We start from the raw sequence: 19,750 nt of genomic DNA on the forward strand, positions 1-19,750 counted from the left end.
ACACCGCGCCCCAGATGCACGCAGAACAATTTAAAGATGGACTTCTTCAGTGGTAATTGAACATAAATGCCAATCATTGTTTTTGACGTTCTCATATGGGGCAGTGCGACTCCCTCTCAAGTGAAATCAGGAGAAGCTAAGAGCTTGCATTTTTACACGTGAACATTCAAGATTTAAATTAAAGATTGTGCTCAAATTTTGGAGCTCATTGCAAATATAAAGATATCCTCCAACGGTTCGATCCCTGTCATTGGGTGTACCTTCTGAAACTCTCAAAATTCGAAATGGCTCACATACACCAATAGGTGGTAAACGTGAAAACGTATAGAATATGCTTCCATTTTCTGAATGTCCAGTATTGCCATAGTATTTTGTGCGCATAATGTTCGGCAACGTATGTGTCATAATATATTTTATACAACATTGTGTACAATAGATCATTTCAAAAGTATGGATGTATTCTATTTACATCATAATCCTAAACTGCACATTAAGGAGATACTGTATATAAAGCATATCATTATAGAGGATTTGTGTGCGATTGTGTTCTTTTGGGAATTTTGCAGAATAAAGTGCCACTAGCTCATTGCCACAGCACATTTACAGGAAAAGGTATTGTTTGCCAAAAAAAAAACAATGCAATGATCTACAGACAGGGTGGCCATGCATCCTCCAAAATGCACATCTATAATACACTGGATGAACGGTATGATAGAATGTTTTTCTTGTCCTGAGAAATGTATATCATGTTACTGCAAAGATGAAGGTGATGGCACTCTTGACAAAACTGTCCAGGTTCTCGCTGTCATCTCAACAGAAGGATGTTTCAGAACAGGAACATTAGCAGAGCTACAATGTATGTCTGTCAAAGTAGCCATTCCATCCACGCTCCTCCCATGTCAACATCAAACCAGATTACGCATTCCAATTGAATTCATGGACTGATGAAAAAAAGTTCTGTAAATGTAAATGAATCAGATATGCAAATATTGTGTGTTTTTTTTTTGTACGCTGGTCCTTTAAAATGACATTCTGTTCTACTCCAAGTCAAGTGGGTCTCTTCTGATCCAGACTATTTGTGGTCATTGGCTCCTGGTCTTTTCACATGGCTGCAGGCCTGTGCACTGAATTAACTGACTTAGCAGAAAAGCAAACACAAGTTCCTTCAGGCAGGGATGTAACCATGGCAACAGAGTCAGGGCTTCCTAGGACCTTTCCTTCACAAGCTAAGGGATGCAACTGCCATGGCCTCTTCTGTTGGTTATTTAAAGCGGCTGCCTCCCCAAACAGAAGCGCACTACTGCCACCTACTGCACTGGAAGTATTACCAATATAGACAAAGGAGTTCAATTAAAAGAGGTGAAGAAAAAAAAAAGTACCCCCTCCCACCCCCTACGCCAACACACATGCACGCACGCTTGGGAAACACACAAACACACACACCCACACACCACCAGGCTCTGTCCATCACAATGCTCATTCAGCCAGGCAGTCCTGAAAATCTAGAGAGGGGGTGGGAAGCCCCAGACCAGATATTATCTCCTTCAAGCCATCCACACTGTGCTCATGAATCCACAGATAGATGACAGCAACTTCTTAACCCTGTTAGATCGTATGGACACACGTGCAATGCAGATACCTGGGGATGATGTTTTAGAAGCTTTTCCTCATAACTATTGGTTAACATGTATATCTGACTGCAGTCTGATTTGTAGTTTGCCCTTACAGAGCTGTATTAATGCTGGGTGAAACCAAACACTTTTCCCTGGGGTTTTGTTTTCGGATAAAACCACCCATGGTACCTAAAGATGGAATTACTGCCAGGTCCTGCCTGCTTACAGATGCAGCGTGTCGGACACCGTGGTTCCCTCGGATACCCTGCTGCTCCGTGATCACGTTCAGAGCCTCGCAAAGTGGGTCAGGTCTGCTGGCCTCATCTGCTCCCTGCACTGTTCTCCCAGCCCCCCTCCTGCCAGGTGCAGCGCTTCACCTGGGTCTGCTTCAGCTTCAGCTCTGTGTCAAGGCACAGGCGTGGACTCAAACGCAGACCAGGAGCATTCAGGTTCCAAGAGGTTTATTCAGAATCGCAGGGCAAGTTCGTGGTGGCAGAACAGGCAGGGTCAAAAACCAGGCAGGCAGTCCAAGGCAGAGCAAAACAGGAGCAGGGATCAAAACCGGAACAGGCAGACAGATCAGGCAACCAAGGCAGGATGGCAGGCAGGGACAAGGTAGGCAGTCAGGCAGGAGTCAGCACAGGTTCAACAACACCAGACGCAACAGAGGAAACACTGAGACAAACTGGCAACGAGACAGAGACAAGGGATATAGGGCTGCGCTGACGAGGAGATGGGATGCAGGTGGGCAGGCAGGCAGGGGGAGGTGATCAGGAAATCAGGTGGGCGGGGACAGGGCGGAGAGCGGGGCAGGGCAGGAACACATAGGAACTGTAAACAAAAGCACATGGACGACACTGAGAGACAGGGAGAACACAAAAACAAGGGCTAGGGGGCCGAAGCATTGACATTCTGACCCACAAATCAAATATCTGCTTCATTCAGCACTGACTTCAGCCTCATACATTCTTTGAACTCTAGCTCCTTTACCTCCACTTTCAGCACTGGCACACAGCACTGTACCTTCCTGCACAGAGCTACATCTTCCTCCACAGCACTGTACCTTCCTGCTCAGAGCTACACCTTTGCGCACAGATATGCAGCTTTCTGCACAGACCTACATCTTCATGCACAGAGCCACTCCATTCTGCACAGAGCTACACCTTCACTCTCAGGGCTACAGCTTTCTGCATCGCACTGAATCTTCCTGCACAGACCTACATACAAAAAAACTTAAATCACCATGACAGCTGACAAGTAAGCAGGAAATGTCTATCAATACACTGAAAATAGTCTCTCAATACCGTATTATATAAAACAGGAATTATTCTTTAGAAAGCAAACTCAGATATACGATCTTTGTTTAGGATTGCCACCGGTACTGACATTAGCATTTTTTTCCCCAAAGGAGCAATAGGTGTTTAAAGATATCTGCATCAACTGCAACATATTTTTTTTCTGTAGTTTGACAGTACACATTAAACATAATTTATTATTATGAGAGGTGTGTGAGGTTCTGAGAAACATTTCCCGCCTTCGAGTTTCGCTCTGATGGATTTCCCCCATTGCTTGTCCAAATGGCCAACTGAAACCGGCACACTAAGACCGTTGATATCTACGTTGCTGACGCAACGCTATCTTCCAGCTTCTTTAAAAGCAAGGTGCAGAGAAGGAGGCGTATTTCTTGAGTTCGCGCAAACTCAAAGAACCGCGTTCGCGGAGCAACAGCACGGCGAGCTGCGAGAGACAGCCAACGCGACGCGGTGTGACGCCGTTTCTGTAGCGTCACACAGTCCAAAACTAGAGTGGAATTGGTCCCTGGCTGCATCGGTTTTCCTACGTTGGATCTGCATCCTAGAAACATACCGTATTAAATCTTACTTCCAAAAAAAATAAACAAAACTCTGATATAGGGCGGTCAGCCGATTTTGGCACACTTATTGCCAGAGCCTTTGACCGGCCGAAATCGCCGAGCAGATCAGACCTCCATTAGCTCCTCGTTATTTCTGTTAAGGTAAGACGGTGCTGTCTGCGTACTGCCGAGAAGCAGAAGGGTATGGTCGCTGTTCGTTTGTGCATGTGATAGTCAATGAGGCATGTACGATTGTCAGTGGTGCCATGCATTTTTATCACAACGGATTCGCAAGATGCGAGGGTGCATGATTGCGTGCCGTATTTTTAAAATCCTTAGTAGCCTATTACATGCAATTAATGTGTAAGTAAATGAGAGCGTGGTTTATATAACCAATTATAGCTTGTTTTACTATTGTGGTTCGGTTTGGATGATATTCTGATTTCGAATGTCCTTATTCAAAAGCCAGTTCCCAATAAACAACGTCAGTCTACCAAGTATATGAAGCATATGCACATTTAATTGCAAAAATAGTGGGCTACAGATATTCTCGGATACAGTTAAATCACGATGCAGGAGATTGGCTAATATGCATGCAAATGATAATGGACATTTTGAAACATTCTTTCCCTGAACGGATGCAAATTGAATTGCGTTCAGTGTTTATTTATTTATTTATTTATTTAATCATGCAATGCGAGGGTTGTGTTTTTGTTTTAAGAGAAACTGGTCATTTAAACCAGATTGTTTCTGAATGGAAAAGGCGACGGGATAAACGAGCGCATTCCTTCAACTTCTTCGCAGCGCTGCGGCGTGGCGCTGCACATCTGCTGGTCCGTCGGCATGCACAGAGCAGCGATGCTGGAAGGATGCTCAAAATAATTAATTATTATTTTTTTCTAATTAAAATAAAACATCAAGCATTGCATACAGCAACGTCGGGTCACATTGCTTGTAAAAAATGACGGCGCATTGAGGAGGATATTTATAAATTAATACCGCATACCGAGACTACACGATATATGATGCAAACACCCACCCTTTGTCTGGGTTGTGTCGGTATAAACCAGTATCACAACACAAACAGATCTTTTTTACCGTTACGTTTTTTTATGATTTTACATTAATGCAGCATATTCCCCTCGATTTTTTATTTCTCAAGGTCACTCCCTGCCTGATAACGATGGTAAAGGACAGTCTGGCTGTTACATAACGCGTGAAGACAATAGTCAATAGTGGATTTGTCTAATTGTGTAGCCTACTTAATTTCTCTTAATTTTATTGTTTATAAACGAAATTTGTTGCTGTCAAGGGCGGATAAACTGAGATTTATTGCGCCAGTAGTGGCGATGTCAAGTTGCTCGCTTTAAGCCAGTATCGGATGTTGTCATGTTGCACAGAAAATGGTTACTCTTGAGTATATAAGTCATCTTTTTAGCCTGACTTCACACGCGGATTCCAAGAACCCAAGCAGCCTAGTTAAATCGTCACTGAAATCTGGAAAAAAAAATTAAAAAACTGAATGACCGACACATTCTTGTACTCTTCAATGTTCCCAATAGTAAAGAGTTGCACACGATCTAGCCTGGATCCGGTTTGTGAATAGGTTTGGCAGTTGGCCAGAGATTTTAAAATTCAACATATGTTGCTGCTTGGTACTGCAGAGAGAGTTATGGTTGCACTGGAAATTCATATCTTTTTAGATATTGCAGCATTCATTTGTAACAAGGCACGTGTACGGTATTTTTAATCTAAAATACAAATATTTCAAAGAAGTGTGTACATAATATACGCAGTAGCCTGCATATTCAATATAAAGAAGTCAATTTATGTTACTGCACTGTATTGCAGAAGGATGTGTGGTCACATCAGTTTCAACACATATTTTGTATGAAACTTTACACATTTGTAGTATTTACAATGTCAAGCACTGCGTAGTGTTGTTTATGAGTCAGAAAAGAGCTGCTTCTTTCTTCTTATAGCTCAGTGGTGTAAAGGTTTTTTTGCATATGATCGCAAACTTTTTTGCATATTATTCAAATTTCATGTTGAACCAGAGGACTGAAGGTGTGGTCAGTGCCTATTATTAGGTCTTTGATCAGTTGAGGATGTCAGCAGTAGAGCAAACATTAAAGAATTGCTCAGCTTGTTTGAAGGCGTAACGATATTGTCAGCTCATGACACACACTCCTGCTATAATAGTTGCCCAACTGCTGTGCTGAGATATCCCTTTTTTTAAAGAGAGAAAGTAAATATGTTACTATAACACATCTAAAAATATCTCCGCACAGTGGTAGGTTCTCCATATGTTAGCAGAGCTCATGATTCATTGACTGTATTGTTGGTAGCATGTGAATGTGATCATTGCACACTGTTTTCTTGATTGGTCTGCACTGTGTCCCCTTGGGAGACAACACGGCCGTTCAAAATAAAGCTGCAGCAGTCAATTATCCGTGGAATATTAACTTGTTCAAATTGTTCGAATAAGTACAATCCAATTTTGGCTCTCTTAACAGTTGTATTCTTGAATTAGAAGCATTCCAGTCACTTTCAGTAGGATTTCAGTTTTTCCCAGTTTTATAATTTTCAGCTGCAATACATGATTAATTTCAGAAATTTAGCAGGTCATTGCTGAGACTATGGGGAACAGATCAGTCTGGACCAGCACAGGACTGTGTATTTCAGAGTGGTCTTACCTTGACATCACCGGCCGAGGAGCATTGCATTCCAGGTATATATGTCCATTGGGAATTCATTATCAAGATAATTTACAGGTGCAGCCTCCTTTTGTTGGAGCATAGTTGCTAATTAGTCATTTGTCAGTTATTTTTCTAACCAGTCCTGTGATCAGTTGAAGACACGGCTTCAAATCAAAGTGATCAGTTATGTCAGAAGACCAAGATTGCATTCTCCACAAGTAAGAGTACAGATGCATAGCTGGAAAGTGAGGCTAACCAGGCAGCTGTGGTAGCTAGCTTGGTATGATATATATCTAGATATCTAGCAAGCTAACTAGAGTTGTATCAGAACAATGTTGTGATTTACCATCTTGATAACCAGCCAGTTAACTACATAGATATAGCTATGGTCTAACTACAGTACACTTATTCTTGTACACAAACATGTGTCATCAACCATTGTGAAAGCATCCTCTGCAGTTTTTGAAAGATTTAATACCAAAGAGCTGTCCAGTAAGAGCTTCATTGATTGAACAGAATGCATACTAGTGCATATTTCCAGCACAGTCTACCGGCATTGTAACATAAGGCTGGAAATTTAAAATCGAATGCTCATTAGGTAAAAATAGCACTGCCACACAACTGAAACTGATATTGATACTATACTTGGACAGACTTACTCTCAGAAGTGTAGAAAAGACCTCTGATACTTGGCTATTGTGAAAAACGGCCACAAAGGACACTCAAGGGTCTGCATTTAAAGAGACAGGGCACGTTCTTAATAAAGCTGGCAGATAGTAGGATAACTAGATGTCAGTGGGTTACCGGACCGCTTTTCTGAATGGGTATGGGCACCTCCCCTCAACCTCAGATTTTTAGGTCTTTTAGCATGTGAGGTGGCTAAAATGCACATTCAGAATGTAGCTACAGTTCTATTGTAGTCAATAATCTGAGGCTGATACCAGTGCTGGAAGGTTTGTAAATACAGGATCCCTTCAGTCACACAGTCCATTGTTCTGATGCCCGGGTCTCTCCTCAGTGCAATATCTGCCATCTCTGGTGCACTTTGATGTAACACAAAGGATGCATGGAGGAAGTGTGCCATACCTGGCCCAGGTGTGTTCTGTCAGTGGAGAGAAGAAGGCTCTGTTTTTCTGTGATAAGTCAGCTCAAAACATGCTAGCTAAGCCAGCCAGTTGGCCATGATGTGCACGTTCCCCAGAAATGTCTTGTGTAAAGACAATGCTATGCCAGTGCTGTTTAGTAGGTGAGAACGTGGTGTTGCAGTAGGGGGTTCAATATTAGGTGTTACTGGGGCTAGGGGATATATTACAGGTGAGTTACAGGTGAAAAATGGCAGGTGAGGTATCATAAGTGACGCGTTACAGAGGGTGAGTAAGGCATTACAGGTGCTAGGAGTTGTTGAACAGGTGCTAGGTGAGATTATAAGTGGGGACTTGTCAGTGCGTCCAATTCCCAGCATGCATTGCGAGGTAGTTCACTAATTTTTCTATTCTGTGCCTGCAATAGTCAAACAGAGGCGGGTTTTCTTAGTATTCTGATGTCGGATTTCTTTCCAGTAAAATGCATCTCTTTCTTGCTGGCCGTGGAGGCTGAATACTGTACTGGGCGCTATGTCTTCCAGTTCAGTGGCTTGGGTCAAGGAAGAGAGCACGCCTGAGCAGAATTCATTAGAGTATGAAATTCAGCTGTACACATTTGACACAAAATATTCCAGAGAACAACCGAGACACGGAGAGAGGCAGGGAGGATTAGAGCTGGCTGCTCTCGGGTAAACAGAAAGCGGCAGATCGAGCGGGCCGCTCAAGACACGCAGGCGCAAAAACGTGAGCTGCTGGCGCTTGCGTGGTAAAGGGCGTAACGTTTGTCATTTGTCGTTTACGTGCTCTTATGTGTGTTGACATTAAAAAATGGTAACAAATGGGATTGCGTGCAGGAGTCACTGCGAAACACTGTGTGAACAGATTGGCTCGTTCAATCACAAGACACATATCAACTGCAGTGAGACATATTTTTAGGGTGCGTTATCAGAATGTGGCAGGCCTGGTTCTACAGGGAACCAGCTTGGGGTGGGGGGGCAGGGATATCCTGAATTTTAACCTGGCCTCAGCCAGATCTTCAGCTCATGGCAACGATTCCTGACCAGCTACGCTGCCTAATGACGGTCTGAGCCTTGCAGTATGTCAGCTCTCTGCATTTCATAGACACTGCAGAAGCTGAGTGAAGCTGTGGTTAGATGGCAGAGTAGAGTGACTGTGCTGATTAGTGATTGAATAAGACCACAGCCAATAGCAGGTGAATTTACTCAATGGGTCCTTATTTTCCCCTGCGCTCCGGAGTGGCTCAGTTGGCAAAACGCTCATCTTGAGCGCAGGCTGAGCCCTATGACGAGGGGTCAACTGCCAGCAATACCCAGGTGCGCACCGTGGTGGAACAAATCCTTTCGCTGGTGATAGGGGCAGGTAAATCACCAGGGTCTCACCGCTCTCTGGCACACTGTGGTTGAAAAGGGGCCGGTTAGTTGCTCTGTTGGCATTAGCAGAATCACACATATCCTCCAATTGGTGTCCACTTCATTGTGGTGCACTGTGGGATTTGTAGTGTGGAAAATATCTGTTTGCTTGTGTATTGCATTATTATTGCTGCACGACTCCCGAGGTAAGAGCAGCGAGAAGAGCCTGTCACGGAATTGGCGACTCCAATCAGGGTTGAATAAAAGGGGAAGAGCTTTAAAAAAAGGCTGAAGGCACACCTGCACCTCCACCTCGATCTCCATCTCCATCTCCAACTCCACCTCCAGCTCCACCTCCAGCTGTAGCGGCCCGCCCTGCCCTCTGTGACACCCCGCTCAGTGTCCCCTAAGCAGTGACAGCATTTGAGGGATTCTTGTGTCTAAAGTGTACTGTGTAGTGGTTGATGTTGTTATTTATATGGGTGTCAGGCTGAAATCAGCTGAAACTGAAATCTATGTCAGTTACTCTGAGGCATTCTGAGCAAGATTTTACAGCCACACCCTGGTAGGCCTCTGGGGCAATGTTTTAACTCAGAAACGGAGACTAAGCATAAGGCATTCTGAGATTTGCATGGTGTAGTTGGATACAAAACCAAAAAAGAAGTCCAAATGTGAAGAAGAACACATGCATTTATGAAATTGCTGCTGAATTACATGTCAGTCACAATTAAAAGACGAACATACCCAGCGTGGTTACTGCATGTAGCTGAAACAGCCATCAATACGTGCGGTACAGAACATTGTGAGAATGTCATCTCTTCTCGAATGGTTGAAATATTTACACCAGTGGGTGTTGTGTCTTTGTTGACTCGCTGCAGGATTGAAGTGCGAATAGGCGCATTCATTCCAGAGGTAGAGCGTGACTTGATATCCATAGGAGACCGTGTTTATTTTCGATTGATATGGCAGGGCGCATGGCGGGCGGTAACCTTTAAGAGAGGTGAGGGGTAATCCCTATGGACAAGAACCTTCAGCGGCCGTTCACACATGTCGAAATTCATTCCATTTTTATCAGGCTCAGAGAGCTGCAGGCTCCCCCAGTTAATTGGGTAGAGTATTTTTTCTTTGAATGGATTTTTATTCGATACATACACAAACATATATATGTATGTATGTGTGTGTGTGTGTGTGTGTGTGTGTGTGTGTGTGTGTGTAGAGGAGATGTATACAGAGATTTTTTATATAGTGATATAGTTTATGTCTATATCTATGTCTGTATATTATAGATAGATAGATGGAGAGAGAAATGTTTATTTACTTGCGTAGCGGGCGAGATTATTCAAAACAGCTCACAGAGATTGCATTTTGCATGTTTGTTTGTACAGCTGCATATTCATTGAGGCAATTCAGGTCAAGTGCTTTTGCTCAAGGGTACGAGAGCACTGCCCCATCTGTGGCTGAGAGCTGCTGCATTCTGGTTCAGTGTCCAGCACCCTCAGCGCACTGCTGCCCAGAGACTTTTCAGGAACAAGAGCCATTTTTCTGTAATTACTGAAGGATAGTAGCCTGGTGGAAATTTTTCCTACAATAGCATGCGTATACATACACCTCTTTTCTTTTTAAAATATGGCACAAATGGAGCATGCATGATTATAATATTTTCCTCCCTTGACCCATTCTTTTGATTTTTTTTTTTTTTGGACCGTTCTGCGCTCTGTTCACTCCCCCGTAAGTGCAATGTTTTATGGAAATTGTGTGCTAAATAAGGACCTGATAGCCAAAGCAGATGTGACCCAGATGCCCTCGTTATGATTATACATAATTTATGCTTGTCCAGTGAACTTGGAGAGCATTCCTAGCTGCTAAAGTGCAGCACAAAGTGTAAAAACGCAATCAAAGAGCAAGTACAGGAAATAGCTGGCATCACCTGTGATTGCCAAAAAAGAGTAAGTACATTTTAGCCAAAAACACAATCCAATTCAACATCAATCCACAGTCCTACTGACGATGTTGTGCCAGGCCCTGATTCATTCTATCATCAATGTGCTTTGTCCCTAAATTTAATTAAGGAATTTAATTAAGTCTTCCTTTGTTTCATTCCGTTGCTGAATTTAAAGACTTACTGTGTGTTGTGTAAGCAGAAGCAAAAACAGCACTTACATTCTCTGCACTGAAAAGCGAAGGATAAAAGGCATTCTTGTTGTATTTACATGTTGTACACTTATTCGTTTATCAGGGGCTCTTATCCAGAGCAGCCTACAAAAAGTGCATTCAGTAGGGTTAGGCATGCAGCTGATACGAATCATTAGTGCCGTATTTGTAGCGGAGCACAATGAAGGGAGTCATTGCCACAGTGAGTGCTGTCATAAGGCGTACAGCCATATACCCTGAGTTAATGTCGTCAGACCGAATCTGGATCTGAGACTCAATGCAATTGCAGGACTCAACTGAATCTTGATCGGACATCTGACAGGTTTTCCTTATCGCTGCACTGGCTGAATGTTGATATACAGGGTTCGTCTTCATTTTCAGGAAAACGATTTCGCTTCGTTGTAGATCACGGGAAGCGTCAGCTAAGAGGTCAAGGGTCACTGGGCTGTCGCAATACCATACTAAACAATGACAGGCATATTTAACTCATCTGTGCTGCCTAAGAGAGATCATGAGGGTTATTGGGAGTGGAGATCCAGTATGATCCTGCCAGTCTGTAAGAGATCCAGATCAGCGTGTGGAAAGTATCCACAAAGTGATCCTGGGGGTGACTGGGAGCAGAGATCCAGAGTGATGCTGTCAGTGTATGGAGAGAATACAAAGAGTGATCCCATTGTCTGGCAGATGGGATCGAGGGTGCAGGGGAGACTTAGAGAACTGCTTCACAGCACAGAGGCACGGCGCTGGGGCTTGGCATCGCAGAGTTGCCCTCACGGGGAGAGACGCCATTATGCTAACAGTCCCACACAGAGCAGACTCAGGTCTAACACCACAGACCCTAAGAGCTCTTTGTACGCTAACGCTTTCTCAATGGCACACGTGAATATGCTATCCTTCTGTCACGATGTCTCAGGGTCGGTGTCTTCTCTTCTGTATATGAGCACCTGTGCTGAGCCGCTGTCATCCCCCCTCATTTATTCCTGGCTAAAATCTGGCCTTTGCACCTGCTCTTTCTTCATCAGTACCTGTACAGCGCAGAGAAAGCAGGCAGAAAGCAAAGTGCATTCTGTTTTCAGGTAGTGATTCAGGTGATCAGGTGACCGTGGAAGAGCTGTGCCTTCAGATGTTTCTTAAAAACAGTGAGGGACTCAGCAGAGCGGTGTGGAAGTTCATTTCACCTTTGGGCGCCAACGGCAAAGAAAGTTCCGGATAGTGATTTACCTTACGCTAGATACACCTGGAATACCTGCAGTACAGCCCAGCGTTCCACTGCAGGTTATGATTAAATTTTCTGTAACATCAGGTGTGTTGAAACAGACGGTAACTGTTTGTGTTTGCAGGGGATAATTACTGTCTCACCCACCTGCTGGAATATCCAGGGTCACAGATTAAGGTTAGTGTAGAGTACAGAGATGTTGTCGCCTTTTCAGCAGTCTGGCAAAGCACCAATTTGTCCATCAGAGACAGTACCCTGTAATTAGTCCTCCCTCGTTTACCAACCGCTGTTTCAGCATCTGTCAATGCTGCCCGATCCTCAGCTCTCCATGCCCTCAATATGGGACATTACAACCAGCCCAGAGTTCTGGAGACTTCATTTCCCATAGTACTTTGCACTGCAACACTGCAAATGTATCATGTAGCGCCACCACTGCTATATGACACATTGACAAACCTACAGTTCGCAGGAGCGGTCAGCACCAGGTGAAAAAAACTGCAATTAACTGTAATTAGGAGTGGAGAACAAAGCTTTGTGAACCCCAACATGGGTGAAGCCATTAATCAGTGATTCATTGTTTTGAACCGATCACATTGTTTCACTTTTGATTTGTGGTCTTTTGGTTTCTGCAAGCCAGGACTGATTGACAGGATATGTTAACTCCATCCATTGTGGAGCTCACAGAGCCTACCTAGCGATGAAGCACACCCAGGTGAACTGAAATGTGGTGGTGTCTGGCCCTCAGCAGAGACCATGGGGAAACAGAACAGCAAGCTGGCCCCTGAGGTGATGGAGGATCTGGTGAAGAACACGGAGTTCAACGAGCACGAGCTCAAGCAGTGGTACAAGGGCTTCCTGAAGGACTGCCCCACCGGCCGGCTCAACCTGGACGAGTTCCAGCAGCTCTATGTCAAGGTGGGTGTGCGCACGTGTGTGTAACCACCGTGACTGAGATCCCAAACCCTGTTCTCATCGCTCAGCTAAATTCTAATGACCAGCGTTGTTACCAGTTGAGCTAAAGGCAGTTTGCCCCCTGGCACCATCAGCAACAATGCTGGCTAACCAAGTCTCAGGGAGTGACGTCACCTCTGAAACCACTGCTACCTGCTACCCTACTGGCTTTATGCGTAACTCACACAAGCTCACTCAACTTCTATGGTTGGGGCTATAATGTTCTGATGGAATGGGGGTTAAAAAATTAACACAAGTCCGAACGCATGGAACTTTTTTAATGGGTGCAATTGAGAACAATAGCCATGTTAGATAAATGAATCTAGTCAGCCAACCATAGTGCACTCTATTCAAACACACAGAGCCTGCTAATATACATACACAAACAGAGTAGCAGTAGTAAGAATAATACCAATGATATTTGGAAAAAATAACAACACAGTCATGACACATACCCATTCAGTGGTAAACAAGCTTAAAGTGGGCAGTGGGATTTTTATACATATCTTTTTATACACATGTGCATCTGAGAGCTTTCCGTATGCCATGTGGCAGGCTTAAATGTTGATAACTCAGGGCTTTACTAATATTTACTACAATCCAGAGTATTCAATTCCAGCTATATTTTTGAAGAGATGTGGCTGCATGTCAAGAAAAGGACATCAGGCATCACCCAGGATTAGAAAAGGCTTTTTTAGCAGCAGCAGCTAGTGCTGCGTGAAATCATTTCCTCTGGATTAAGGTGAGATGGAGACAGGAGTCATCATGAAGCAAATATAAATATGAGCAGTTGGGTGAGTCACCGTTTAAAATTGAACACGTTTGATATCCGTTTCCAAAGTGCAGATATGCTTACACATTCCCAAAACTTATGCAAATAAGAGTCTTTGTACAAACTGTAATTTGTACATAGCAGGTTAGGAACCAGCTTCATTTTCAAGTGTCTGTAGGGAGTGGCTTCGGCCTTATAAGCAAGTTGAAAGTGAATAAGTTGGTGGGCTGGATTCTTTCAGGATATGAATTCATTGGACCAAACTTTAACTATTGCCCTCTGACCTACCTGAATCACTCCAAAAGTGTAGTCATTTCACTGTTGGGTGGGCATGGATGGCAAACATCATACTCACAAACTGTGACTGATCACACGCAGTCACAGAAGCAGAGGTAAAAAGGCCCAACTGTAATGTTATAAAGAAAGGAACATCCAGAAACTGGGTAACACTCTTGCAGTGTTGTACTGACAATATCGCAAATGCCTTTACTCAGATACGGCTGGTAAATTCATGGTTGTACATTTGTCAGTAAGTGGTCACTTAGCCACATATAAATTTTATTATATACATAACTGAAATAATAATTTTAATAATAATACCAATTTACATTTTTAATGTTATAATAATTTTATTGCATATCCAATAAGTCTTAAGGTAGCATACCATAGTTGAAGTTAGTTTGTCATGATCAGACGAAACTGTAAACCATCGCCAGGAAATAGAAGGTCCTCTAGTCTATGATGAGACCCCAGTGCTTGTTCCACCAGACATCACAACACTGGAGAAGTATTGTCCGGCTTTGTACTGAAAGCAAAGAGGAAGGACCAGTAACACAGTTCAGAACTGGGCAGTGATTAAACTGGATTTTGATATATGGTGAAACTGTTCCATTGTGATTCCTTTGTCATTCCAAATACATTTTGTTACAAGTGAGTTAATGTCTTTGAAATATTTCAGAGGAAGTGGGACAGAAAGAATGGGGGAAAAAAAGGAAATTTAATCACCCAAGAATGTAAATGTTAATTATCGAGATTCAGCCCTGAAGAGACAGATGCAAGAAGGACCACCTTGGAAATTCAGGACTGATGTAATTCAGAAAAGAGGGGAAGGTTGGCAGAGATTCATGCAAATGTGAAAATGTCACATCCTGCATGTTCTCTCGAGGCTCAGACTCTATCAGTGCACCAAAGGCACGCATTCAGAAGTCTCTAGGCAAAAAGAGTGGGATCCATGAATAATATGTAAGAATGAAATACAGAATTAGCATCAGTAATTACAGGCTTGTCAGAAGAGTTATATTTAGATTAGGAATTAACAGTGCGAAACCATTCATAAAGAATGGCTTTTTTCTTGTAGGGGAAAAAATGATATTTTTCAGCTGTAACCACTGAAAACAAAACATATGAAAATGGCAAGATTTTTTTTTTCGAAGTGCAAATAAGTTGAATTGCACAGATATAATGAGGTTTTTTTTCTCTTTTTGGGATTTGAAATCAAGGGATTGAAATCAGCTGCGACACTTTCCGTTGCAGTTTTTCCCGTACGGTGACGCGTCGAAGTTCGCCCAGCACGCATTCAGGACCTTCGACAAGAACAGTGATGGCACCATCGACTTCCGGGAGTTCATCTGCGCCCTGTCCATCACCTCGCGGGGCAGCTTCGAGCAGAAGCTCAACTGGGCCTTCAACATGTACGACCTGGACGGGGATGGCAAGATCACGCGGGTGGAAATGCTGGAGATCATAGAGGTATGGCGTTTGGCGGTGGGGTTCGGTAAGGAGCAGGGCTCGTAACCCAAAGGGGCTGCCAGTTTGATTCCAGGGTGGGCTGCTGTCGGCTGCTGTCGTGAGTAAGGTCCTTAGGCCAAACTGGTTCGCTAAAAATAGCCAGCTATATAAACGGAGGATTGGAAAAACCTTGTAGGTTGCTCTGGAGCAAGCAAAGGTAATGTGTTTGCCTACTGCAAACCATGCTTTGTTGGCTTAACAAACAGAGCCTTTATTTAAAGGGCAGCATATGGCATCCCACTCACAACGTAGGATCCTGTGCCTGATGGGTCATTATTTGGCATCCCAGACAAGACATGGCCATTGTGCTGTGGTGCATTGAAGTGCCTCAGTTGTGCCAGTCAAAACTGATCTGCACAAAGGTTATCAACCGTGACATTGTAATTTGGCCAAAGTGAGGTTTGTTGGGTTGTCCGCTCCGTAATAAGTAGCAGTATGGTGTTTGTGATCATAGCCCGTGTCGTGAAATAACAGCTGATACGGAAACAGTGAACATGCTTTGATGTATGTTTTTAACACTTAAAAATGATAAGGCAAACAAAAAATATCCTTTATACGTGCTGACCTCACTGCTGATGCTCGGTGAACCCGTAACGGAGGTGTCGTTCGTTTTGTGCAACCCCCCCCCCCCCCCCCCCCCACGCAAAAAAAGGCCATCTACAAGATGGTGGGCACCGTCATCATGATGAAGATGAACGAGGACGGGCTGACCCCAGAACAGCGGGTGGACCGGATCTTCAGCAAGATGGACAAGAACAACGACGACCAGATCACCCTGGACGAGTTCAAAGAGGCGGCGAAGAGCGACCCGTCCATCGTACTACTCCTGCAGTGCGACATGCAGAAATGAGCGATCGCCACGGCGACCGGCCGCACGCCAGCCGTTTACCGTTCCATTCAGTCTGCAGCTAACTCCACAGAAAACATACTTACAAAAAAAAATACAACAACAACAGTAATGCTTGGGACTACCTTTCAATGGACACGCTTCATGTGTTTGAAACACTTGTATGCATGAGAATGTCATTTGCTAAAAAAAAAAAAAAAAAATCAAATATACTTTATATATGTACTGTATATATATATATGTATGAAAATATAAAATTAAAAAAAAATCCTACCAAAATGTGAAAAAAAGCGTGCGGTGTATTCTCCGGAAACAATCCCCATCCCTCCATAGCTCGTGCGTTAGTGCTGTGCTGGGTTTTTTCGATTATGTTGCTACGGTAATTATCGTCCCACGTTTTTTGCTGACGCTAGCTCCGAACCGACTAAATGTTGCCGAAACCAAATTTCCCATGGTAGTGTGACCGTCTTCTCCGATAGGGCCGTTACCGCATTCTTCCGAGGCCTGGATTGGCCGGGGGACCATCCTCCCGCGGCCGCCAGAATATGCTTGTTCTGTGGAATAGAAGTATAGTTTACTTGCATGCCCGTAGGTTCGGCCTTAATAAAGAACCTCCCCTCCCATTACACGCCATTGAAGTCACATCTAAACAAAGCCTTATTGAATCTTACAGTATTGTTGTATGGGATGTATAGTTGTGATTCATCGATCCATCACTCCATTATCAGTGGGAGCATGCTTCCTTATGAATACTAGTATATCTATGCTACTGAAGTCCTTGTTTAAAATCTTGTGAGCCCAATTGTATAACTAGGACCTGGAGAGTGTGGCATTTTCAGTGCATTGTAAATTAGTCAGTTCAATTTGAGACCAGAAAAAAAAAACATTGCACCTCTCAGAAATAATTGAGCACCCACCGAGTCAAAAATAGCAACTAATTTTCAATAAAGCTTCACCAATGAGACACATTTATTCACAAGACCAATCCGAGTCCCTAATTTTAGACATGAGACACAAATTAACAAATGCCTTGAAAAATGGTAGCCAAAACTAGCCGTGCACACTCTCATCCACAATGTCAGGCTGTACTCCCTAAAACTGAAATCGTCCTGTGCATTCTTTTAGAATATGTCACCCCATTCGTCCAATCAACACACAGGCTGCTTATCAGAGTAAAGCACTGGGAGATTTAGGGGGCGCTCTTCTCTGTTAGACACTCTGTGTTGGAAAGGATACAAGGTCACTGCACCATTGTATGAGGCATTGATTAGTCTCTCCCCTTTCTCCTGCCAGTCAGACTCAGTGTGACATCAGTGTGAAGGGCGTGGTGCAGTGCGAGACCCCGGGACTGCAGTCCAGGCACTGCAGTGAGTGGAAACCTCTTAACTAATGTGCTCGGGATATAGGCTTACCCAAAGCGTACTGCATTCCTCTGAACGTTTTTGTAGAACTTTTTTCTTATTCCTCCGTCATATACTCAAGCCTAAAACCTGTGTATATTAAACCATCCTTTTAAAGGTGTGGCGTCCCTCAAGCAAGGTCAGGGCAGTCAACCCGGGCAGGTTTCACGGGTGAGACCCTTCTCGCCGAAGAGTTTCGCGTTGAACTCGTCTCGGGTCTCCTGGCGTTTTGAGCCGACGTGGTTGCGCTGTGGCATCTGTGCCGTTGGGAGGAGACCTCTGAATGAAGGGACGCTGCATCATTAAAAGCCGACCCATCTTCCTTGTGCGGAATAGCCCCCCGTCCAGTTTGTACGCATCAAGAATTCAGATGCCCACTAAATGTTTGTAGTTAATATGAAAAAAATATTCTAATGACATACCAAATTCAAACAAGCATTCGATTTGCAATATGTTTTTTTTATATATATATATACTTGTAGCATGCGTTGTGCTCCTGATGACCTGGCTGCACGACTCCTTGTGTTGTGGTTTGACCTAATAAAACATCTATGGGCTGTTTTCTGAAGGTGTCTGCTTTTGATTCAATGCTCTTTGTGCTCTGTGAGAGAGAGAATGTGTGAGTTGGATGAAGACGTCAACGCATTAATAAATTAAATGAGTCCCACTGAACAACAACAACAATAACGAAGAGGTTGTGTATTGGAGGTTCTTATCTTATTCAAAATGCAAACAACAGGAGAAATGAACTGTGGCAGAGGCAGGGACACAGAGTCCTGCCTTTCACTGTTTTTGAAAGCTGGGCAGAAAGTTCTCTATGCTCCACTGACACGGCCCCAGCTGAAGGAGAAATTCTTTGGTTCAAAACAGACCACCACAGGCAGTCTTTTTAAAGTTAAAACTGAGAAGCGACATGACATATTTCACATGAAAGAAAAAAAAAAGATGTTTCATGATTAGTTAAAACGGCAACTGTTTTCAATCTAAACGAGCAAGTCAACATGATCCAGTGTCAAAAACAAAAACTAAAAAGAAAAAAAAAATCAATACACATTATTTTTATCACAAACACAAATAAAAATAAGTTAGCTTGTGAAGCTTACAGAAATTATCACAGCATATTGCAAGACAACTTTCTGCTAAAATTCACTCTCATTTTCTATGGCAGACTCATTTAGGTCTGAATTCAATCTTTGTGCACTTTATGCTCTTGACTATATCCAACCAACTCATACTGAACTGCAGCCAGACCAAAGCTTTGTAGTTTGTGGGTGACCTGCACCGAGACCTCGGAGCTAAAATGAGTTCTTATGTTTTAAATTATGTATGAAACATTAGATGGACTACTAAGAATGATGCTTCCAAAAAGCATTTAGCATCGAACTTTGTATTTCAGTGATTGCGAACCTACATTGGGGAAAGGAGCTCTCCCAAATGTTTCCAGTTTAGTTGTCCTGTCTAAATTCCCAAATCTTCCCAGGGCTGCCAGGGAATATTATCAGGGATATTATCACAGTCAGAAAGGAACAGTTAGTCTTTGGGCTAACTGCAGCACTCTCATTCATCAAGGTAATGTTTTAAACATACACAACATTCCCAATGGTCTATTTTTTACTGCAGAGACCCTTCATTTCAGGAGTGAATACTGATGTTATCATTACTCCCACAAAGTAAGAGGAGCGAATCTGCCAATTACTCTGCCTTTCATGTGAGTGCTTTTCAGTATTTTAATGAAACTGTTTCAGGTTTCATAATGCATGTTCAACTACCCTCCACTTCCCTTGTGAAGTTTTACGTAGTTTTCAAAAGAGTACAATATTCGAGATACCAATGCAATTATGCAATATTTTGACATTATGCAATATTTTGATCTCCCTATCAATAACTAGGGACTTACTTCCTCTCAAACACAGACAAAAATCTCTTCATAGTCAACACAAAACAACTGAAACCCTGAACAGAAATGCATGTTTTGTTATTTGCTGAGGACACTAACTCAGTGGTGATGT

At 43.2% G+C, this 19,750-nt stretch overlaps 1 protein-coding gene across 3 annotated transcripts; it reads left to right on the top strand.

Annotated features, from left to right (window-relative positions):
* The first annotated feature begins 3,302 nt into the window (after window positions 1-3,302).
* On the top strand, window positions 3,303-17,349 carry vsnl1b (visinin-like 1b). 3 transcript variants are annotated; one of them, XM_036542402.1, is made up of 5 exons: window positions 3,303-3,627; window positions 12,108-12,160; window positions 12,729-12,898; window positions 15,240-15,455; window positions 16,147-17,349. In XM_036542402.1, the coding sequence occupies exons 3-5, from the start codon at window positions 12,737-12,739 to the stop codon at window positions 16,342-16,344; spliced, it is 576 nt and encodes a 191-aa protein (XP_036398295.1). In that variant the 5' UTR covers window positions 3,303-3,627; window positions 12,108-12,160; window positions 12,729-12,736; the 3' UTR covers window positions 16,345-17,349. The 3 variants fall into 3 exon arrangements, with proteins under 3 accessions (XP_036398295.1, XP_036398294.1, XP_036398296.1); XM_036542401.1 differs by lacking the exon at window positions 12,108-12,160; XM_036542403.1 differs by lacking the exon at window positions 12,108-12,160 and having other exon boundaries at window positions 12,732-12,898.
* The last annotated feature ends 2,401 nt before the right edge of the window (window positions 17,350-19,750 follow it).

This window comes from Megalops cyprinoides, chromosome 12 (genome assembly GCF_013368585.1).
Source record: "Megalops cyprinoides isolate fMegCyp1 chromosome 12, fMegCyp1.pri, whole genome shotgun sequence".
In the NCBI taxonomy this organism is placed as follows: domain Eukaryota; kingdom Metazoa; phylum Chordata; class Actinopteri; order Elopiformes; family Megalopidae; genus Megalops; species Megalops cyprinoides.

Bases quoted from the DNA above. Each gene is read 5' to 3' on its own strand.
- vsnl1b (XM_036542402.1), top strand. From the start codon at position 12,737: ATGGGGAAACAGAACAGCAAGCTGGCCCCTGAGGTGATGGAGGATCTG. The intron at 12,899-15,239 runs GTGGGTGTGCGC...TTTCCGTTGCAG, and splicing joins TCCAGCAGCTCTATGTCAAG to TTTTTCCCGTACGGTGACGC. The intron at 15,456-16,146 runs GTATGGCGTTTG...ACGCAAAAAAAG, and splicing joins AAATGCTGGAGATCATAGAG to GCCATCTACAAGATGGTGGG.